Source organism: Rattus rattus, chromosome 7 (assembly GCF_011064425.1).
Source record: "Rattus rattus isolate New Zealand chromosome 7, Rrattus_CSIRO_v1, whole genome shotgun sequence".
In the NCBI taxonomy this organism is placed as follows: Eukaryota; Metazoa; Chordata; class Mammalia; order Rodentia; family Muridae; genus Rattus; species Rattus rattus.
The window spans coordinates 117616806-117640462 of NC_046160.1; the positions used below are offsets into that span (position 1 = coordinate 117616806).

Below are 23657 nucleotides of genomic sequence, written 5' to 3' on the forward strand. Positions count from 1 at the left end.
TCTCTCTGTCTCTCTGTCTCTCTCTCTCTGTGTGTGTATGTGTGTGTATGTGTGTGTGTGTGTGTGTGTGTGTGTGTGTGTGTGTGTGTGTGTGACGGTAAGAGGATAATTTGTAGACAGTGGTTCTCTCCCCCCATCCTGTTGGCAAACTCAATTCATCAAGCTTGCCCATAAGCGCTTTGCCCACTTAGCTACCTTGCCTTCCCTGCTACAGATTCTAAGTAAATGTTTTTGAATTGTTTAGTAGAGACTTGAAAACATAATCTACCTCAGGGTTATCTGACCAAATAAGTTTCATGGTGATTTCACCTGGATCTTTTGGGTTTTCAGCCACATCCCTGGTACTGAGAGACTCCCAGTCAGGGCCAGTTTCAAGCAAGAAAGAAATGCAACTGTTGAGCTTGGGACAGGGTTAGGTTGGTGGGCAGCTTGCCTATTGTGGAGGAAGCCTAGCTTTGGTCCCTAGCACAGTGCAAATCAGGTGGAATACCTGGAGCTGCAACACTGGGAGGTGGGGGTGGAGAGAAGATCTACATTCAAAAAGTTACCCTGGGCTACAAGAACCTCATGGCCAGCCTGGGCTACATAAATCTCAAGGTTAGCCTGGGGTGATGAGTTTATAAAAAGATAAAGAGTTCTATGGAGGTGTGGTAAGGTATGAGGAAAGGAGGTGCCTTAGTGGGCCCATCCCTTCCCCCTGAGGGACCAGAGTTTATTCAGGACATGGGGAGGGGAGTTAAGAGGGTAGTAGGGGTAGAGAAAGAGAGGGAGAAGGAGAGGGAGAGGGAGAGGAAGAGAGGAGTAGAAGAGTAGAGACCGTACATGAGCACATGGAGAGAGGGGAGAGGGGAGTGGGGAGAGAAGGGACAAAAGGAGAAGAGGGTAAGAGATAGACAGCAAGAGACCAAGAGAGTGAGGTGGGCACAAGCACCCTTTTATAGTGTCAGGCATATCTGGCTGTTGTCAGGTAACTGTGGGAGGAGCATACCTGCTGTTGCCAGGTAACTGTGGGGGGGTGGAGCTTAGACAGAATGCTAACATGGGGAACATGAGAAAAGGCAACTGTTATTATCCTAGGACATTTCATTTGCATCAAACACAGCTTCAGAAACCACAATCACTAACATCTGCTTAGCAATGCCATCATCTCTCAACAATCTACCCCACCCTCATACACAAACATTCTAGAAGACCTTGCTGCTGCCATCTGCTGAGAAAAGCACAGGACACGCTGTGCTTCCCACCGAACACAAGAAAACCACAGGAAGACCCTGAAGTTAAGAAACAAAACAACACTAAACAAAAACAAACAAACAAACAAACAAACAAGCACCCAGTTTTCTATTCTTTACAATTCTGGTTGACCAGTCTTTGAATGGTCGAGCTGCAGGCAGGTTATCTATCTTAAATGTCACCCACTGTCCTGTCAGTGGGCAGGGACAAAACAAGCAGATGGCTGAAGAATGGGACGGAGGATGAAGGGCAGATGGGGAAGGAAAGCACTTCCTGCTGATGTTCGGCTCTTGGTTGGGGCGAGTTGTATGTGCAGAAAATTCTGCTGGAAAAGTTTACAGGAGTTGGACTTTGGGAAACACTGTGAGATTGGATTACATCTTTACAATAATTGTTCACATAAATGGACTCAGCACACAGGAGAAGCCTATATTGACTTTCTGTTTCCCCAGAAGGGGGAGGAAAGTACCACACAAGCTTTTCTTTAACTTACAATGGCAATCTTCTAATAGCAGCACTGACTAGCTCCAAAATACAGGATTCAGAGGTTGATAATCATCTTTGGGCTCTGGTTATTACATGCAATTTCTCACATTCATTCAGCTTTCTTCATATACCTCTTACTAAAGCGACTCCCTTAACAATGAAAGCTTTTATGGAGCCCATTACACTGGAGAGCTAACCACTTCTGGGTTCCTTTCTTTCTCTTTTTCCCCCCCTTTCCTCCTTCATCGTCTTTTATTGGCTCCCTGGAATATTTATGGCTGTCTTTGTTCTCACTGCAACAGTGTGCCTCTGGCTGTGTGTGGTCACTTCTGTCCTTCTTGTTGTTATTTGACAGGTAATAGATGTGTATGTTGATGTTTGGGTGGTGCCATCAATGTAGACATTTCTGTTCATCTCGTCATTGCTGTTTTGGCCCTACAAAGTTTGCTCCCTCCTTGAAACTCTCTCCTGCAACCACATCATGTAAAACTAACTCTGTGCTCTGTTTCCTGATGAACACGGGAGTCCCCTGAGGAAGGGGTCCAACAGGGAACAAAATTCCCCTTCCTAGACACAGAGCGAACAAATTAAGCTCCCTGACAGTGTCAGGAACAGATTTACATCAGACAACAGAACAAGGAAACTTGGTCTCCAAGGCCAGTGGACACCGGTGCTGTGCATGGGTGAAGAGAGGTGTGCTCTTCCTGCTGTGTTCAACGACCTCCCTTAGTGAATGAAAATGGAAAACAGAAGAAAAGAAAGCAAACACAACTGGTCCTGGGTTTCTGCTTCAGATGAATGGACAGACAGAAAGGATGAAGGAAGGAAGGAAGGAAGGAAGGAAGGAAGGAAGGAAGGAGGAAGGAAAGAAGGAAGGGGAAAAGAAAGGAATGACTGCTGCCCCTAGGAATGGTGGAGGAAACATTTTCATGTGCCAGGTGTGGGAGAGCACAGCCAGAGGCAGGGACATTTGGAGGAGTCCAGAGTGGATATGACCTTGAACCATGTAGGGAGATGGGGAGGGAAAGCAAGAGGGGAGACCAAGGGAACCGGGAGAGCAGCAGCCAGGAGGCCTAAGGTACAAAGAGGACAGGTAACCAAGATGGATGGATTATATAGGAAGAACCTCTGAGGATTTGGCAGCTCAGCTCATGGGCTGGAGAAGTTCAGGGTACAAGTTCAGGGCAGCTTATACCAGCCAGGAGAACCCAATAACAGGTGCAGGAAGAACCTGGCAGCCAGGTCCGCTTTGATAAGTTTACTAGGCACCTCAGTCATCTGTCCCAGGTTCGAGACTTAACACTTAGAGGTTGTAGTATTGACACTAGAGTCTCTGGTGCACACTGAACTCACTTTGCCTTTCTAGATGGTGCTGGTGGCCCAATCTCCTAGAAAAAGACAGCATCTTGCTTAGCCTCAGTTTCTACACTTGTGAGATGGGACTAGCAGTGTTTCCATCACAGAGTTGGTGGGATGGATTGGAATAATACAGTCAAGCAAAGGCTTACAGACCACCCAGCCCTTGTTAGCCCAACTCTGAATACCTTGTTAGCTCCCCGTCTGTATTACCAGCTCCACGAAGGAACACACATGGCTTGTTTGACTCAGCGCAGTATCTAAATACCTAGAAGTCAGCTGGTGTTGAGGAGTATTTATTGCAGGCACTCAGCACCAGTTAACCAAAGAAACTTGATTTAAGCCTAAGGAAGCCACAGCCTTCCATAGGACCTGTTGTCCAGTTACCAGGCCATCTGTGGAGGAATCAACAAAAAGAACTTCAGGGGGTTTCACCTCCAAATATTACTCAAAACGATGCATAAAACAACACAGAACGCACCTTGTTTTGCTTTTCTTTTTGGCCTCACATTCACACAGGCCTGCTTGCTTGCTTGCTCAATCTTGCTTCTCCTGGAGCTGTTTTTTAAGCTTCCCCTACAGCAGGGCTGGGGGTGTCCTCTGTATCATCTTAGTGTAGCTTCTGCCCAATGTACTGAGACCAGTAGGGACAGAAAACTTTGTCCAAAAACTGTAAGGAAGTCAGATCCCTTGGCTTTTCAAAGACATTTAAAACCTGGGTTCTCCTTATTGTAATAATATGCAATATGTTAGGACAGTACTCTTTCTGAATTTATTTCAACAGATGCCCCCAAGGCACCATGTAGCAGGTGGCAGGTGGGTGTGTAATTTTCTTAACCTGTAGTTTTACTTCCCTAGGGATTTCCGCTTTCTTCATGGTTACTTCAGACGACTGGGTGAGTTAACATAACTCATCGTGTTCCGCTGCACAGTCAGCTCCATGAGGGATCCACAGGTGACTGTGCCGCTGAAAGAGGGGAACAGAAATGCTTAGAGTTGACATAGTCTACCTGACGGCTTGTGCTGTGACCCCGTTCCCTTTGGCATGCTCCCCTGGATATATGTTGTATGGGTCAGCAGTACTCTGTGTTTAGCCTGGTCCAGCATCATCAATCTGGCTGCTCCCCGTACGCACCAGCTGTGGAGAATGTTGTCATCAATGCAGAGATCAAGGACTTAGTATTTGTCAATCATGGGGAATCTATAAATCATGGACTGCTTTAATCCAGCTAGGGACATCTTCACCAAGGACACCTTGCTGTTTTAGCTGCTGCAAAGGAAACAGGTAGGCCTTTACTGAATGCTCCTGGTGGCCAGTGAGAGCATGGGCTGTTAGCATAAGCAAAGAGTGCATCAGAACTGCGGGCTCTCAGGCTGGAGAGATGGCTCAGAGGTTGGGAGCGCTGACTGCTCTTCCAGGGGTCCTGAGTTTGATTCCCACCAACCACATGGCGGCTCACAACCATCAGTCGTGGGATCCGACACCCTCTTCTGGTGTGTCTGAAGACAGCTACAGTGTACTCATATGGTTAAAGTAAACAAATATTTTATTTTAAAAAAGACAAATTGTAAAAACAAAAACAAAACCGCTGACTCATTCCCTGCTCATCTCTCAGAAGCTGACACTTAGTCACCTTAGTGAACAGGAAAGGTCTGTGCTGCTGAGTTGCCCTGGGGCTTCTGAGGCACCAATGAAATCATGCAGGACAGAGAGGAGGAGGGTTGCAAGAATCAGTCCCTTTACTGGTCACTCCCCAGACAACAAAAACGTGTTTTCAGAGGGAGATACAGTCACTCAGTGAGAAGGGTCTTTCTCCTGTCAGGAAAGACGGAGAGGGAAAGTCTGGGTTGTGCTGGTGTAGAGGATGGCAGCTTGGTTTGCCTGCCTGGAGCGGCCCAGGGCATCCTCATGAAACCACAGCCTTGGGGTTCAGGATGTGTGCTGTTAGAAGAGACCTGACTGGAACAGCTCCATCCACTTAGTGACCTGGGACGCTGGACATTTGCTGAAGCTGTAAGAACACAACTGGGGAAGAAAGAGGGGCAAAGGCACAGCGAATGATCATCTGTCTTCCATCTGCAATCATTGTGCAGTCTGCCTCCCTGCACTAGGCCTGCAAGATCCAGTCACACCACTGCGCCCTCTCAGTGTGAATAAAAACGAAGCTGAATGAGATCCTCAAAGGTAAACCCACTCTCATGATTTGTGGAATTGCATAGTCATCGGGTGCAGAAGTGGGGACATTGGGGCCATCCTAGGCTACCTTCTTCAATCACGGAAAAAAACAGTGTTTCCCATTTATTTCCTGGTTTGAATAAGCACGTTGTGTCTGACCTCAGAGATCAAGAAGGAAAGAATAAGAAGGAGATACGGTATTGGTTGTTTTAATTTCTAGCAACCATTAGTTGATCACTCAGAATGTTGACCTTGAGCAGTTAGGATGATGGCTGTTAACCAAGTACAATTGTGTGTGTGGTGTTGCGTGTAGATATGCACATATGTATGCAGGTGTGCATGCAGGTATGTGTGCAGGTGTGCATGCAGGTGCGTGTGTGCAGGTGTGTGTGCAGGTGTGCATGCAGAGGCCATAGGTCCACTTCAGGTGTCCTCCACCTTATTTTTTGAGACCTCTTCTCTCACTAAGCCTGGCCTTGCTACTTCAGCTAGACAGGCTGTGCGTCAAATCTCTGGGGATATGCCTGCCGCTGCCTCCCTAGCACTGGGGTTAAAGGCACACATGGCCATGCTGAGTTTTTACAGAAGTGTTGGGGATCTGAACTCAAGTCCTCATGATACCACAGCAAGACTTTTTCGCATAGCACCGAAACCTCAGCAAAGAGCAATTTTAGTTACCAATTCATGTTATGCAAGTTATAGACACCATTGCCCCTCCTCCCGAGTGTTCTGAGGACAGAACTCTGGACTTCAGGCATGCTAAGCAAATGTTCTTTGAGTTACATCCTCAGTCCCAGAGATAGTTTTGGTTATCAAATGGTGGAAGGGCATTGTTGCTAGGCAACTGACTGATTGCCAGGCAGCAAGGCACAGGACAGCGGCCAGGACTCTTGATCTCGTGTAATTAGTGCCAAGGCTGAGAAGTGCTGGGGTAGAGAGCAATCCAGGATATTCAGAATGAGTGTAGTGAATAACTGCAAAGAAACCTTCTCAGCCAGGACTTCCTGTCTACACAATAAACACAAAGTCCCTCAATATTGGGGAGTGCTTTAGAAGTCCCCATAGACAACAAGATTCCCAGATGTTCATGTCCCTCACATAAAATTCCATGACTCTTGAATAAAACACACAACACACACTCTCTCACCCACTTCTGTGTTTATTCTATCCATTGTAAATGACAAGTAAATGTAACAAATCTTTCGGATAATGATGAAGAAAACCTTACATTTGTTGGTAAAATTGTTATTATTATTTTTAAACAGAAATCTCCTATAGCCAAGGCAGGCCTTGAACTTGTGATTTCCTTCCATTTGTGTATTGAGATTATAGGTGTGCACCACTGTACCTAGTTGGGTGTAATTAAACAATATTATTTTGTATAGTGTGCATATTGGATGTGGTATGCAGAAGCATGTAGATGCACACACATGAATGTATACACAAAGGCCAGAGGAGCATCAAACATTTCCTCTATCACTACCCATCTTATTTTCTGAGACACAGTTTGTCACCTAACACAAAGCTTGTCTGGCTGGCCAGCAAGTTCGCACAATCTGTCTGTCTTTACCCCCAACACTGAGGTTGAATACCACTTTCTACAAAAAAAGCTGAGGATTTGAACTCAGGTCTGTTCGATTTCACAGTTAAATGCTCTCACCCACCTGACCATCTTCGTCTCGCAGGTGTAACTTTAAAAATACGTTTTTATTTGTGTCTGGGGAAGGAGAGGAGTAGGGGAGATGTATAAGCGCATACAAGCCGTGGTGCGCATGTGGAGGTCAGAGGATAACTTTGTGACTTCAGCTCTCTCCTTCCACCTTTGTGTGAGTTCCAGGATTCAAACTCAGGTGGCCAGGTTTATGCAGCAAGAGTTTTTGCCCCACTGAGCCATCTCCCTGGCCCCATATGTAAATTTTAAAGAATAGTTTTGATTCGTGGTTAGTTGAACCGCTCATAGAAACTTCTGACTGTGCTCATGACTGTGAAGACGCCAGGGCTCTTTGTTAACAAGCTGTCCTTTCCTACCTGTTCAGGTTATCAGTGATCTCCAGGCTAAACACCAGCAGCTGTGTGGGAACTGCTTCTCTGACCCTTCCCTACTGCGGGCAGGTGAGAAGCCAAGCGCCTTGCTTCCCAGAATTCCTTGCAGATGGCGTTCTGGGTGCGAGCTCCACACACTTACCAGAGGCTTGGACAGCTTTCTGTTGGCTATATTGGTTTCTCATGACAGTTTCTCTATGATCAGGGACTACCTTTGTGGAACTGAGAAGCAGATATGGTGTGACAGCAAAGACAGCTTCTGTGTATTAGCACGTTGGGGCGTGGCAAGGTGTGAGCGGGAGGGGTTGGGTTGGCGGGGAGAGCTCCAGTTAAATACAATGGAATCCAAATCCCTTTGGCTGTGGCAAAGCTGGCTTTCACCATGAGCCAGCGACTTGGATTAATTTCATAGTTCCTGTCAAAAGCCTTTGTGGTTCCTGTGATTTTGCAATGAATTCTTTATTTCTTTTTTTTGTGCTGGAGGCTGCCAGATCCATGTGCATGCTAAGCGCATATGTTCCCATCGATCTCTGCTCTACCCGTTCTCTTTAACCTAACCAGATTATATCCCTCACAGCAAAATACTAGCTAATGCGTGAGACAGGAGAGGTACGCATAAGTCTTTACCCTCCGGTTGGAGGCCAGGAAAAGAATTTTCAGGCTCATGTGTTAGCATTGGGGATGTGAGTTTCATGAGTAGAATTAAGAGCTGTGCGGCCTTTGCTGGCTGAGCAGTTTCCCATATCTCTCCCACAATGGAGGAAGACCGTGAACACCTTTTACTAAGGGGTGAGAAGTGAGGTCCTGGAAAACAAACCACATTTCATTCATCTTTCAGTCTTGTATCTAGCAAAGTGCACATATTATCCCTCAAAAAGAATTAAATACTTAGAGTAGAGGTGTGGGAGCCTTAATATGGTTTTGGCGCGGTAGGCTAAGAGAGAGGGAGAAGAGGGAGAAAGGTGTTGGTATTAGCTAGACACAAAATTGAGCCTAGGGGCATGTGAATTGTGTGAATCAGCATTCAGCAGGCACCAATGACTATATCCCACAGAGTTCAAGCAGAAAAGGGCCAGGAGCAGATACAAATTAAGGCTGATTTTGAGGACTTGGTTTATGTGATTCCAGGACCGCAAGTCTGAATTCCACAGGAAATGTGATCAGGAGAGGTGGGTGACAACTTATGAGCACAGGGGCAAGCTGCTGCCCAAGGTAGCTGCTTCCCCATGCCTGTCTCAGAAAGTCAGGAGAGAGTACGCCCAAATGTATACATAATAATACACAAAAAAACATAAAAGTTAAAAAAAATAGGATAGGGAGTAATCGAGGAAGACACTCGACATCTGGCTGTTGGTTCTCATGTAAAGGCACACATGCACACACATGAACACACAGCGCATATGCACGCATCCATGCACAATTTCCTCAAGAGATTTTATTGATATTGATAGACAGCTTTTAAACCAGCAATGAATTGCCTCGCATGAACCAACTGTTTATAAGCAGAAATATAACTCTGATTTGCACTGGAGAGTGAACCGCCCACCCTTGTATGGAAAGATGTCCTCTATCACTGTTAGGACCCTGGCTCCAGAACCATTTTACAATAAATTAGTGAGCAATTAATTAAGCCTTCTGTATATGGCTCATGACAACTGCCAGTGACTTTTTAAGACAATCAAAAAGGCCCTAGAGTGTTAAGAGTCAGGAGTCACGACATTCTCTGGCCCACATCCCAGCAGCTTTGTGATTGATTACCTGTATGAACTTGGACAAACTGCTTAGTTGTTTTATGCCTCAGTTTCCCCACCTGCAAGAGGAAGGTAAAACCAATGCCTACCTCATGGTGGTGTTTTTCAGATTCAATGAAGACGATGGATGCTCTTTGGATATATTTGTGCGGTGTCTGGCACGTAAGAACTTTCCAGTAAATATGCGATGTCATTATCACCTAGCTCTGTAATGTTTGAAGCAAAATGGAAAAACGGGTTTATTTTTTTTTTCAGGAAACACAATAAATGGCTATCCATGCATTTCAGCTGCGAATATTTCTATCTGGTTGTACTTTATTTCTCCTTAACGACAGGTCCATTCAAATTATATTATCCTGATGGCCGGATCATACTGTACTGAAAAGGTCCTTGTATGGCAGGCACACCTCTCCTAGGACATCATTAAGCATCCTCACATCGCGGAGTCTTTTTCATGAGTACGGCTATTATCCACTGAGTCTAATTATTGAATATGGCCGTACCATTTGTAAGCATGACCATAAAGCAATAAAAATAACAGCGTTGGAATAATTACATTTTTTGAGACTTCTGTGGAGAGAAAAGCCAGTGGAACTATCACCTCGCTCAACCCCACTAGAAATGATGGGGAATGAAACAGCTTTCTCACTCCGTGGTGCTGTTTATGAGACTCTCTCCAGACAATTCATTCCTTCTAAAGTGACATGAAAAATCAATTAATTTTAATGGTGGATAACAGATTACAGTGTTTAATAGTTCATCCGATTTCATGCCGCAAAGCGAACAAGACAATGTTGTGTAAATCTAATAAGAGTTGTGGGGGCCCTTTCGACTGTTTGTCAAAAGCAAAGAAGAATGGGGATATCAGGAGCCAGCTACAAACTAAAGCAATGTAACTAGTTCATATACATTGTATCGATTAGTTCATATACAAAGTAAAGCGAGGAGCATAAGGCATATGTACCCAGTGTTATAAGCTTTTTAAAAAAATTTTTTTATTATAAAGTGTTTGCTGTTCCTTTTTATTGTGTGTGATGTGTACAGAGATCAAGGACAACTTGTGGGAGTCAGCTCCCTCTTTCCACCATGTAGGAAGCAGGGTTCAAACTCAAGTTGTCAGGCTTGGAGACAGACATCATTGTCTGCTGAGCCACCTCACCGGCCTTTCATTTCTTTTAAAACTCCTCCATTAAGCATCCTGTAAAACAGAGCCTGTCCGTGCAAGACAGCAGCATGGAAGGATACAGCCTTTGCTCTTGTAAACATAAATATAATCTGAAAGTACTGATGATAAAAAGATTTTCAGGAGAGGCTATCATAAACATATGAAGAGAGGTACCGGTTCTCAGTTTCCATCCATCTGCATGGTTGAACATGGCCTAGTTTTCCTAATCAGCAATTCTGATTCTTAAATAATACCACTTAAGCTTTGACAAGCTACTGCTGTCTCACAGTCATTAGCACAGTTGAGACATTTACCCAGTACCCTTCCTCAATTTTCAGACCAATTTCTATCCCTATGAGGACAAAGTAGACCCAAGCAGTTTCACTAGAAAGTTTCGTTTAAAGATACTGTTAGGTAGTGGCTTTGAAATAGTCTCAGGGCTGAGCAGTGAAGGACTTACAGGGTCACGGATGCCTGGTGCCTATCGATTCTGCTAGTTAATAAAGAGTTAAACAGAGCAGTGTGGCCTTTTATCTTTATTTATTTTTTTTAAAGGCATTTTGAAGGTGCTGAAGAGGGGAGGCCTGGTCCTAAGTGGTCATGTGGCTACCGCCATTCATCTTGGTAGTGACTATCTGTCAAAAGTGGCAAGAGTCCCTGTTAACAGCCCTGACCTGAGCAGTAATGAAGGGAGAGTGCACGGCAAAGTGTCCATTATCAGCAGGTCGGGAGCAGTAAATTGGAGCAGTTTGCTTCAATCTCGCTGTAAGTTGAAATGTAAGATAGGTGGGGATCAGCAAGAGGCAATTTCATCCTATGATCATTTTTGTCAGATCGCATCAGACTGGCGACTTAGTTCCATGCATGATTTCAATTAACCAAATCCGGCTAGAATGTCTCTGCTGCTGCGGGAGGCTCGTTTCTAAGCCCGGCTCCTGGGTATTTATTATTTAAACCCATCTCAGTGCTCACGAGTCTAAGACACCTGGATGTTACAAAGAAGACTGATTTCTTCTGGATAGTCACTGTGTCGTGTGACCCAACATCAGGGCTTGTCTGCAAATGTCCAAAGTCATATGTCTGTTTCTAATGACCAGCAGTGGTGGAGCTCAACTATGAAGCACATGTATGCTCATCCTTGCCGAAGGGATCTCTCTTTTGGGTGACCAGGACGACCAGCACTCAGGATCTGCTCTTGTGCTAGCCACAAGAAGTCAGGGGGATGGGGAGAAGCTGAACGCTGATGCTTTAACTCCTAGATGCCAGAAAACCATTACTTGCTGACAGAAGTGAACTCTTGGCTTGGTGGTTTATTAAAATGTCTTTACAAGTTCATAAGCAATGTCATCTCTGCTTTCAAGGGATTTATAATCCAGGAGATGAAATATATATACACTAACCGCTGGGGTGAAAGCAGGAAGTATCATTAAAAACAACAACCCTGCAGAAATGTAAAGAGGTCATTTTTTGGACTGGGATGTCAGAACAAATGTGAAGAAGACAGACATTTAAACTGTGTCTCCATGACAAGTAGGATGCTTCCAGGTGACGCCGGAAAGTGGCCATGTGCCCTTTTCTATTTCTGCATATCAATCTGCAATCACCACTCCACCACTTTAATGCCACTAACTTACAGTCATGGTCCTCATGGGTTAGGACCGCTGGCTGCTGTGTTCTTTGCCTAGGAGATTATTCATCTGGGACCAAGTGTCCTCTGGGGCTCCAATCCCACGGGGGCTTCAGCCCCTCCTCTAAGGAGTGTAGTTTTGGGCTCACAGTCCCTTGTCTTACTGGCTGCCAACTGGGGAACTGTTACTGGTAATTCTGAGCTCCTAAGGGACACTTGCTGTTTCCAGACAAGTGGTCTCTCCTCAGCAAGGCACTTCTTTCCCCTCTCAAGACCAGCAGGAGGAGGCTCTCTGTCCTCAGCCAGCTAATACCAGCTGCTGTGTAGGTCAGTGACAATTCTCTGAGACACTCCTTTATCCTTTCCCATGAGTCTTGTCCCATGAGCTCTCTGTAGGGATGCAAACACTCCCATAACTTGTTAGAAAGCAGGATGGAGGTGGAGATGGGTTGAGACAACATGAAGTCTGTGAATGTGTATAGACTTTATTCTCTCCGAACCGGTTGTTTTGTTTGTTTCTTTGGGACAAGGTCTCATGCAGTGCAGGCTGGTCAGGAACTTGGCCAAAGAGGGCCTCGAACTCAGATCTGCTGCATCGACCTCCCAATATTGTGACTATAGGTATGTGCCTCATGCCTGGATTTACGAGTGCATGTTCCACACTTGATCCACTTCTTAGCCACTGCTCAGCCCTCGTGCTCAACAGCATAGTAGACTGTGCAATGCAGGGAAAAACTCCTTTACTGAAGTGTGAGTTGGAGGGATGACTTAACATTAGCCTTTAGAAGTTTGCTGCCATTCTGTTTTCAGGTTCTTCTGTATTTCCTCTTTAAACTAAAAAAAAAAAATCTTTTCCTTCTTCCCAATACTCTTAAATCCACTGAAAATCTCCCTTGGGGCTTAGATACTTCCAGAAGGCTTTTGACCTGCAGGGTCTTTCAATCAGTTCTAAGAGTTTTCTTTTAGTATTTCTTTGGCAAGTTCTACTTTTCCATTTTTTCTTTCTTTTCTGAACTATGAAATTTTCATTCTTCATCTCTCTCTCTCTCTCTCTCTCTCTCTCTCTCTCTCTCTCTCTTTCTCTCTCACACCGTTTGGCCTAATTTAGAGTATTATTTTTTGTTTTGTTTTGTTTTTTACGCTACCTTCTAATTAAAGTTAATTTTTTGTTATGTTTTCTTTATATTTTCAAGAACTTCCCTTTAGGGAGGGAGAACCTGTCGAGACCATAACCAGAGGTTAGGCATGCCCCCCACCTCCACCCCCGGATTAGGGATGAGACCACACATCCATCTCCAAAATTTTAACCCAGAATTGCTCCTGTCTAGAGGAAATACAGGGACAAAGAGTGGAGCAGAGATGGAAGAAAAGGCCATCCAGAGACTGCCCCACCTGGGGATTTATCACACATCAGACACCTAACCCAGACATTATTATTGATGCCAAGAAGTGCATGCTGACAGGAGCCTGCTACAGCTGTTTCCTGAGAGGCTCTGCCAAATCCTGACCAATATAGACGTGGATGCTCGAAGCCAACCATTGGACTGATCACAGGGACCCCAATGGAGGAGTTAGGGGAAGGACTGAAGGAGCTGAAAGGGCCTTATCTGGCCTCAATGGGAAGGGAGGCCCTTGGTCCTGTGAAAGCTTGATGCCCCAGTATAGAGGAAAGCTAGGGTGGTGAGACAGGAGTATGTAGGTGGATGGGGAGCACCCTCATAGAAACAGGGTAAGGGGGTATGGGATAGGGGGTTTGCAGAGGGGAAACCAGGAAAGAGGATAACATTTGAAATGTAAATAAGTAAAATATTTTTAAAAAATCCTTCCATTTAATGCTATTCTTTTTTTAAAATTTATTTATTTTATTTATGTGTACAAGTGTGCACATGTGTGTACTGTGTGCACACTTGGTGAAGTCAGAGGCCAGAAGAGGGCACCAGATATACTAAAACTGGATGCTTACGAGATGCCATGTTAGTGTGGTAAGAGCTTTTAACTGCTGAGCCACCTCTTCAGCATTTTCTTATTGTTTTCATTCTGTGGTCAAAGACTTTTAAAACATGTCTTATAATACTGTGTATGTGCACACACATGCACACACATATGTGCAAAAACACATGCGAATCACACAAATGTACACATGTAGACATATACATACATGCATGGATGCATACATACATGCCAGTAACACATGTATATGAAAATATGTGCACATGTGTATATGTGTGTATGTATGTATGTATGTATGTATGTATGTGTTTACATGCACTCGTGAGTATATGGGAGGATAGTTTTAAACTAGAGGAGAGACAGTATTTATTGCTTTTATTTAAAGCTTTAGCTAAAGAGATACCCAAAGGCCCTTCAGCCACGTGGTCTGCCCACACAGGGGGAACTACTATAACGTGTAGGTATGTGATGAGAGATGGAAGGGAGAGAGAAAGACAAGTAGAACGGTTTGAATGTTATGAAGAGAGAGGGAACTGGAGATGCAAGGATAGAGAGGAATAGCCCGATGTGAGTAGCCTGCCCTGCCACCTGAGGCCATGATGAAACCCCAGCCCACCTGCCACTAATGCCCATGTCTGGGTTCATGGCCACGCAGAAAGCAGAGATCTGTGTTGATGTCCGTGGCTCATACCAGCAAAGGTCATGTGGACATCCCTGGTCTGGGCTGCCGCTTAGACCACATTGATATCCAAAGGCTGTGCAGAGATGACCTTGTCCCTCGCCAACTGAAGCATCCAGGAGAGGAAACCTGCACCTTGCCTGGGCAGCATAGTAAAGCTGGCCTTAGTGGTCGGTGCGCGGGTAAGCCGGCGCTGAAGCCAAAGACCTGGTCTCACCACTTGTCTGCTGTGAGACCAGGGAGAGATACCCTTCCTCCTTTCACCCCTTGCCTTGTAGAGCTGGCCCTGAGGTCATGAGAGTAAGAGAGTGGGTTCTGCACCTCGCCGGAGCTGCACAGTTGAGCTTACCTTGTTGGTGGAAGAGCCGCCTCCAAAGGCATAAGAGTGGGAGACCTGCTCTACCTCTTACCTTACCTCTCACCTTAGGGTGAGCTACCCTAGGCAGTTTTGGAGAGCTGGCGGGTGGGTGCAGGAGAGCTGGTGGGCTGACCAGCTCGGCTATCACCCGGGCCCAGATCCAGGGCTTTGAGTTGGCCAACCCTGACATCTACCTCATCTATGAACTATTGGGACACACGAAATGGCTGGCCGTGCAGATCCAAAGCTGCGGGGTCTCCGTGATGCAGAGCAACCAACCACCAGATATCTGAGAGGGGTCCCAGCGAGCGTCCAGTATAGCGCAGCAGAAGCTAGAGGCCTGAAAACAGACCAGTGACTCACAGCAACGAACACTTGCAAGTAAAGGTGTGTGGACAAAAGGGACACACTGTGACGTACTACAGCTTCCATGGCAAATTTTGAAAAAAATATTTTATTTTGGTGGGGGAGTTGCAAGGGTGGAGGGCTGATATAAAGGGACAGAGAGATGAGTGGGATGAGTGGGATGTAAACTTCACGAAGAATCAATAAAGAGTTGAAAAAAATTTAGTTATCATACAAGTTGAAGGTTTCTTTTTGACATATATCTATATATGTCATGTTGACATATGTGTGTGTGTGTGTGTGTGTGTGTGTGTGTGTGTGTGGAGGGGAGACTACATTTTATTTTTTCTAGGAGACTGGATTTAAAAGTTCACACCCCATCTACTCGAAACTCAAGTGAAAATTGTGTTTCTGCTTAGAGAGTGAGACACACCTTCTGCTCCTGGTAGAGGGAGGGAGAGAGAATAGAAATCACAGCTGTGCTCTGAGCTCTCAATTTCTAGCTGGTTCTTTCCTCGTTGTATTATTATTTTTAAATGTTTTCACCTAGCCTCTCAGTTGCCGAAAATTCTATCTCCAGTGTTTTTTACCTTAAAAAAAAATCACAAAAACAGATAACTTTCTTGAGAAGCCTACATCATCCTAGGGAGCATAATACTGTTCTCTTTTTAAACCTCTCCATGTTTCACACCCATACTTAAATCTATATTGAAACTGTTTCATAATAAACTCAATCTCACTCTATAAAATCTCCCCAAGACAAAACTTACAAAACCAACTTGAGGGTTAACTTTTGACACATGGCTACGGCTATGACGTAGGTACGTATCTTTTTTTTTTTTTTTCAGGTTAGAGCAGAGATGAGCTCCAGGGCAAGCATAGCAAGAGGCAACAAGAGTTGAAACCTGGCACAGCACAGTCTACAACATTTCTGTAATGGTGTAGAAGAAATATTCATTTAGAAACTACTAAGGCGGCTAGAGAGATGGCTCCATACTTAAGAGCATTGGCTGCTCTTCCAGGACCTGGGTTCCATTCTCAGCACCCTTATGACAACCTTATATAACTCAAGTTCCAGGGTATCTGGTGCCCTCTTCTGGTCTAAGAGCACACATGGTGCACATGCATACAGTCAGAAGACTATACACATAAATAAAATTAAAAAAAATAAAATTAGTCAGTAAGAATTTTATTTCTGGTCATGTTTATGTGACATGGGGCAAACCATTTCACCTCTTTGGACTCCAGTTTTTATCTTTTCAGAGATCTTTCCATATTTCTTCTCAGGGTTCAGAAGTATATTGTGTGCTTATTTCTTCTAAGCTCTTAAGACTGAAGAAATAAGCAAAACATAGAAGACCCAGGAAATAAATGAAACTTCAGGAAGCTCCAGAAAATTACAAGACTTACAAGGCCCCTCCTCAAGGTTGCAAAAGAAGTATATAACTTCTAGGGAACAGAAGACTTCAGGGCCAAGATGCTTGTAAATTGTCATGGGATTCAGCTTTTGTGAGTTGTCACCCATGTGACAACAATGAGAGTTTTGGTGCAGCAGCTAGATTTAGGTTATCCTCTCTCCTGGAAGTGATCTCTCACCCATATTTCTGTAAATAATATCGATAAAATCACTGTTTTAGTAAACAAGCTGTACCCGGAATTGCTTCTTTAGTGTGTCTTCAGTATCCTATCTATGTGAATAGACATTTGTGTATGTCCCCCTAGGGGAAGCCACACAGCTCTATGGGGTATTCTTGGTGCTAATTTGTTAAGCTGTAGTCTGGAATTTGGAAGATTCTATCATTGAAAATGCACACATCATTAATATAATATTCTAGGAAAACTTTGAAAGTGGAAGAGACTGTAATTTTGAACCAATTTAAAAAAGAATACAGGACTAGGAATATCCAATAAGACTTTGTCATATGCCCTTCACAGCTCTCTTTTCCAGTCTGTGGAGAATCACTCAGAGGAAGAGAAAAACTACATAACTGTTCTCACATCACTCTGAAGTTCACACATGAGAGTTTGATATAGAACATGTCCTTCAGAGTACATACATTTTGCCCTTATTCTGAGCACAAACCTGTACATACTTGCATTTTCTTGGGCATTTGCTAAAATGTTGAGACTAATTGACTAGTACAAAAAATATATGGGATGTACGGAAATAAAGAGGTAGAGATAATGTTTCACATTCTTAGCATGCATCTATTTAAAACATAAGAAAAACTAATTTGGAAGACACTAGTAATAGCCAAGATGGTTGAAGAAATAGAAGACAGGGTGGGAAGGTGCTTGGTTTAAGTATTGCAGTTTCCCTAAGGATTTAAGTTCAATACCAGATCCATGTGAAATCAAGCAAACAAACACATCCAGGCACGGTAATGTATGCTTGAAATCCCAGGCCTTGGAGAAGGGAGGCAGACAGCTTCCTGGGGCTTCCTGGGACTTCCTGGGGCTTCCTGGCCAGCCATCTAAACCTATGTGGTAAGTTCCAGGTCAATTAGAGATAATGTCTCAAAATAAGGTGGTGTCACCTGAGGAATGACACTTCACTCCAAGTTGTCCTCTGGATATCACATTCATATATATACACTCATAGATACATGTATGTGTGTATGTATTGTATCTGCACACACACATACATGTGTACAAACATACAGAACTGGAAGACAGTTCCCTTCAAGAATGATAAATATAATTAAATCACTTAGTCATTCAAAACAACTCAAAATGGAAACAGAGACTCATTCTGCTGAAGGAGGGTGGCTAATCTGCTCACTGGCAACCGTGATGCTTTTTTTTTTGTAGCAAAATAATAATAACTACTACTACTAATAACAATAATCCTTCATTGACCTACTCTTAATAGCTCTGAATAGCTAAGATTCTTGCTTAAATTTAATTAAATAGAGTATCCTTTAGAGGACTGGTTGAACTATTTCAAATTCACTTAACGTGGCAGAGCGCCAGACACAGAGAACTCTGCTATGTCACAGACGTCTCCTCCCCGCGCTCTTCGTGTAGAACAGTGAGAGGCATCAGGTGAGTTCTCCCAAGGAGCCCATAGAAATTGGAAAATGAGCTATCTAGGGTATTCAAGATGAGCATCTCCGGAGACTGAGAAGTCAGCCGGAGGCTCGCTGAGGACCTTTAACCCTTTATGGTATTCTGCCACCTCTCGCTCTCTAAGCCCTGGTTTCTTAACACTGTGATCAGATTTAGCTCCCAGTAGTGGCACATGTAACACATATAGAAATCTAAAATACGTGTGGGGAAGCAGAAGCAGGTCTGCCTCTTTAATACATGTGTGGTCATAATACGGAGTATTGAATATCCTACAATAATTTACTGGCTCCTTTTAAGTGTTTGTGCTGGCGCTTAATACCCATATAAATACACTAATGGAATTGTTTAGAATGTTTTACACACATTCACATGATATTTCAAACACATTTATCCTTTGTCACTTCTCAACCCCTCCCATCTGTTAATCCCTTTCCTCTTCTCAATCAATCTCTTTCTTACATTTATGTCTGTCTTCTTTTTGTTCTTTTCTTTTTTACCCTCTTTATTTATTGTGACCCAACATATTTTATGGTTAGGGTTGCTCACAGAAGTGTGGATAAGGGTTTGTTTATAGGACCGTGACATCGTGCGAGTGGCTCCGCCCCCAAAAGGAGTGTTTTTCCCTTCTCTGCCAACTTTTTTTTTTTTTTTTTCTTTTTGGAGCTGGGGACCGAACCCAGGGCCTTGCGCTTGCTAGGCAAGCACTCTACCACTGAGCTAAATCCCCAACCCCCTCTGCCAACTATTAACTTGGTAAATATCCTCAGGGATGGATGAAGGACTCCACGAGCCCCTCCCCCTTCCATGGCACTGTCGATTGGTTCGATCAACGCGCAGCCCCTGCATAGGCGATCAGAGCTGCTGTGGGTTCCAGAGTGTAGCCGCCATGTCTTGCCTGGAGGACAGCATTCCGCACTGCTCTCCACCTTGCTACAATCTTATTTTCTTACTGCCCTTTCTCCCAGGCTATTTCTCAGTGTGTGTCGTAGATAAATAGGAAGATGACTGAGTTCTCTGTGTTAGTTCTGTATCTGACCACCTTGCTGAAAATGATTATCAGCCCTTAGAGTTGTCTGACGGTCTTTCGGGTCTCATATACTGGATAATGCCATCTGCAAAATAAAAAATGTTTTGGCTTTTTATTCTTTCTGGGTCCTCTTTGCCTTCTCTGTTGAATGGCTCTAGCTAAGACTTAAAGGACTGTCTTGAAAGGAATGTGGAAAGTGGACAGCCTTGTTCTGTGTTGGATTTTAGTGGACATGTTTTGAGGATTTCTTACTTAGCATGATGCTGGCTTTAGGTTTGACATAAAAAGCCTTTGTTGTGATTAATTCTCTCCAGTCCTAGTCTTCTCAGAACTTTTATCATGAAGGGATATTTGATTTCGTCGAAGACCTCTCTTGTATTTAGTGAGGTCGTTGGATAATTTCTGTTCTTGAGCCCACTTGTGTACTTATTAAATCTATGATTGTCATAGATTGAACTATCTCCACATTTTTGGGATGATACCAACTTGATCATAGTAAGTGATCTTTTAGATGTATTTTGAATTTATTTTGCAAGTGTTTAATTGAGATTGGTTTGTAATTTTGTTTTGTTGTTTGCTGCAAGCTCCTTTGATACCCTCTACCCATGCCCCCATTGGTCCCAAGAATGCATCAGCAGTTCCTGATTGGCTGGCATTATTTGCACCAGCAATCCTTGCTCTCTCGGGCAGTCCTCAGTTAGGTCCTCCTGCAGGAGGTGCCTCTGCAGCCGCATGACCCCCAGGGTTCACACAGAGGCAGCCCTGTCATTCCTGCTACAGTTGTTGCATGCCTTTTGCTTTCAGAGCAATCCTAGCTTCATAAAATGAATTTAGAATCATTTATTCCTTTTTTTTATTTCATGGACTAACTTGGGAAGGATTGATAGGAGTTCTCCTTCAAAGAATTAGTAGGATTTCTCAGCGAATCCATCTGGGCCTTGGAAAATTTTTCATTACACCATCAATCTCTCATTGGTTGTTATATATTTGTTTAAATTATTTATCTCATCTTGGTATAATTTTGGTAAGTTATATTCATCTACAAATTAACCAATTTATTTTAGTGTTTCCCCAATTTGGCAGAATATGTTTTTAAGCTATGTTCTTATTATTTGTTTTAAATTTTTTTGGGATTTTATGCAATATCTCCCTTTTAATCTTCAATTTTATTATTGAGTTAGCTCTCTCTCTCTCCCTCTCTCTCTCTCTCTCTCTCTCTCTCTGTTTACCTTGTTTGAGGGTTTCACACCCTCATCTGTCTTTATGATAATAAGACACACATGTTCAGATATAACTTAAAAAAATCAACTAATGTAAATTATAACTTCAGTTTGAATATTTTCTTTCAAATTATAAAGTTACTGATGCAAAAAAAGGGACTCTATTGTCTTCTGACTTCTTTGCTCAGCAGCACTTGGGCACATACATAGCACCCGATGACTATTGGATATGGAAAACCATGGTGCAGAGCCTGGGCTAAGCTATGAGCAAATCACTTCTTTCCTTTGTATCTGAACCCCCGTCACAAGAAGAAGAGCTAAAGGTCATGAAGTTGCTAGGCACCATAGAAGCTATCTAGGTCAAGATGTTGGAGAGCTGAGATGGTTCTTACTGTCAATCAAGACCAGATTGGATATTCTGTTCTGAAATGCTTAGGTTGGAAAATGTTTCAGATTCGGGACTTTAAAAAAAAAGAAGACAACAGATTTTAGAGTATCTACAGATGCATAATTATGTAACTGGTAGACCATAGGTCTAAGTACAAAATTCATCCGTGCTTCCTATACCTATACATGTTGTGCGTGATAATTTTAACTTTTTATAACAATTGCACTGCACCCCTCGTTTGAGACCAGGTTTGGAGTGTCCTACTTGAGGAGTCAAACCATTGCTGACAAGGTTTTCAGATTAGGAGCATCCTACCTGGAGCATGTACAGAGCTAGAGAAAGGGGTTAAGAAGAAACGTGCTAAGACTTTCAGGCTGCAGAAGGTGACTTGGGCTCAATAGTGTACCTTCCAAGGCAAGCTAAACAGAGGGTTCGTATTTTCTGAGTCTATTCAAATAACTAGTAACTTGAGAAAATTTTATGAGGGAACTCTGCCTTTCTCAATTGTGCTGGCTTGAGTAGGAATAGGCGCACATATTTCAACGTGCGGTTGTTATGGAGTGGCACTATTTGACAGGGATTAGGAAATATGCTCTTGTTGAAGTGGGTGTGACCTTGTAGGAGAAAGCGTCACTGGGAAGTGGGGCAGCTTTGGGGTTCCAAATGCTCAAGCCAGGCCCACTATCTCGTTCCCACTTCCTGCTTCCTGCCAAACCAGTTGTAGAACTCTCGGCTCCTCCCCAGCACCGTGTCTTCCCGTGGGAAGCCGTGCTTCCAGCCCTGCTGAAAATGTACTCCTCTGAACTGTAAGCCAGCCCCAATGAAATGCTTTCCTTTATAAGAATCGCTGTGTTCGTGGTGTCTCTCTCAGCAATAGAACATTGACTAAGACATCGATGGCTACCTTTACTACCTACAAAACATAACATACACACACATTATTCTTTCAACCCTGCCAACAAGGCTTAGAGTGAACAGTTCTGCTGCCTAGGAGAGGTCACTGTACACTGAAGTTCGTAGAAGACCATCCATCACCTACAGCACCATCCGCTCCCGAATTTAACTCCTCAGCTCTTAGCACACTTCAAGTGCTGCCTTGTGGCAAGCAGAGGCAGGCAGGTCTCTGTGCATCCAAGGTCGTCTGGTTTACATATGGAGGAATTCTAGGGCAGCCAAGCTACCTGTCGAGACCCTCTTTAAAACAAGCAAATGACAATAAAAAGGAAGCTACCAGGAACCATCGGAGATGCGAAGTGAAGACTGGAGATTGTGAGCTTATGGCTACGGAGAAGGAAGAAAACCTTTTGACTGCAATTTAGGGCATTTACAAGATATCACAAGAAAAGAGGACTGAACATGGCCTCGGAGAGTTAGAGACAGGGACCTAAGCAAGAAAAGTTCAGTATGGGAGAGGCGGAAGTTAGACCTTCAGTCAGCAAATGACTGACACATGAAATGGGAGGAGCTCTCAGTGGGGAAAACTCTGGAAGAGAAAAAGAGAAGAATGACGTGGAGTCTGCATCTTTCTTTCTTTCTTTCTTTCTTTCTTTCTTTCTTTCTTTCTTTCTTTCTTTCTTTCTTTCTTTCTTTCGACAAAGGCTTGTTTTATTTTAATGACTGATCCACGTGAGGCCACAGCCTGGCCACTGCGGGCCTTCTCTGCCTTCAGTTTGTGGATGCGCTCCATGAGAATCCGCTTGTTTTTGAACACATTCCCTTTGACCTTCAGGTGCGGGCTGTGATACATATGGTGGTCAATCTTCTTAGATTCCAGGTATCTCCTGAGAAGCCGGCACAGGATCCTCATCCTTCTCATCCAGGTCACCTTCTCGGGCATCCGAGCGTTGGCAGTACCCTTCCACTTCCCTATGCCCATATGCCTGCCCTTCCGTCGGGCCAAGGTGTTCTTCCGGCATCGAGCCTGGGAATGGACAGTCACAGGCTTCGGGATGATCAGGCCATCTTTGATCAGCTTCCTGATATGCTGACAGGAGTTGGCATTGGAGATTTCGTTGGTTTCATTAGGGTCCAACCAGACCTTCTTTTTACCACAGCAGAGGACACTAGAGGCGAGCCTCTTCTGTAGCCTGAGCATGGCTGCAGACACAGCAGCGAAAAGAATGGGTGGATCTTTCTAAGTGGGAAGAGAGGAGAGCATGACTTATGGGCGACATCCCTCAGAAAGAAGGCGGCAACAGGAAATGCAGAGATTGAGGACAGGGCTGGATACAGGGAAAGAGGATGGTGCTGGATGAGGGGAGACAAGATGGCTCAGAATGCAGGGAGAGAAAATGGGGCTGGACCAGTGGAAGGTCTCTGAGAGAGAGGAAAGTAAGGAGTGGATTTGTACCTCCAGCTTTAGGAAGGAGAATGGAGGAGTGGTTCAGGACAACAGAGGTAGGTCCTCATGGGCTGGGGGAAGGAACCTGACTGAGCTAGCTCAGTTAAGATGACTTCTCTTTTTAAAATACACATCCCGCAGCTATTATTAACAAAACAACAGTGGACTAAGACATCCTGCACCCCCAGCCCCCAGCTACAATCATACTCGAGGTCATAAAAAAGAAAAACTGAAGAGAATTGGCTCATAAGCGACAAAATATGTCAGCACAACTAGGAAGACACAGGGAAATGAGTTCCATTTCTTTAAGTTCACAAAAGAAATGAACTAACTTCACGCAACTAAAACAAAATCTTTGCCTAGTATTAGAGGCAAGCACAACTTTAAAGGTTACCCAGGTAGATGAAGTTGATTGCTTAGTTCCTGCCTGAGGTGTAGCCAGG

The 23657-nt window shown here is 44.0% G+C and overlaps 1 protein-coding gene across 1 annotated transcript; it reads right to left on the reverse strand.

Annotated features, from left to right (window-relative positions):
• Positions 1-22431: 22431 nt before the first annotated feature.
• Positions 22432-22968, reverse strand: LOC116905884 (60S ribosomal protein L19-like; the record flags this gene model as incomplete). The annotated part of the gene is made up of 1 exon (XM_032908874.1): positions 22432-22968. A coding segment is annotated over exon 1 (537 nt), but the record flags the coding sequence as incomplete, so codon positions are not given.
• Between the last annotated feature and the right edge of the window lie 689 nt (positions 22969-23657).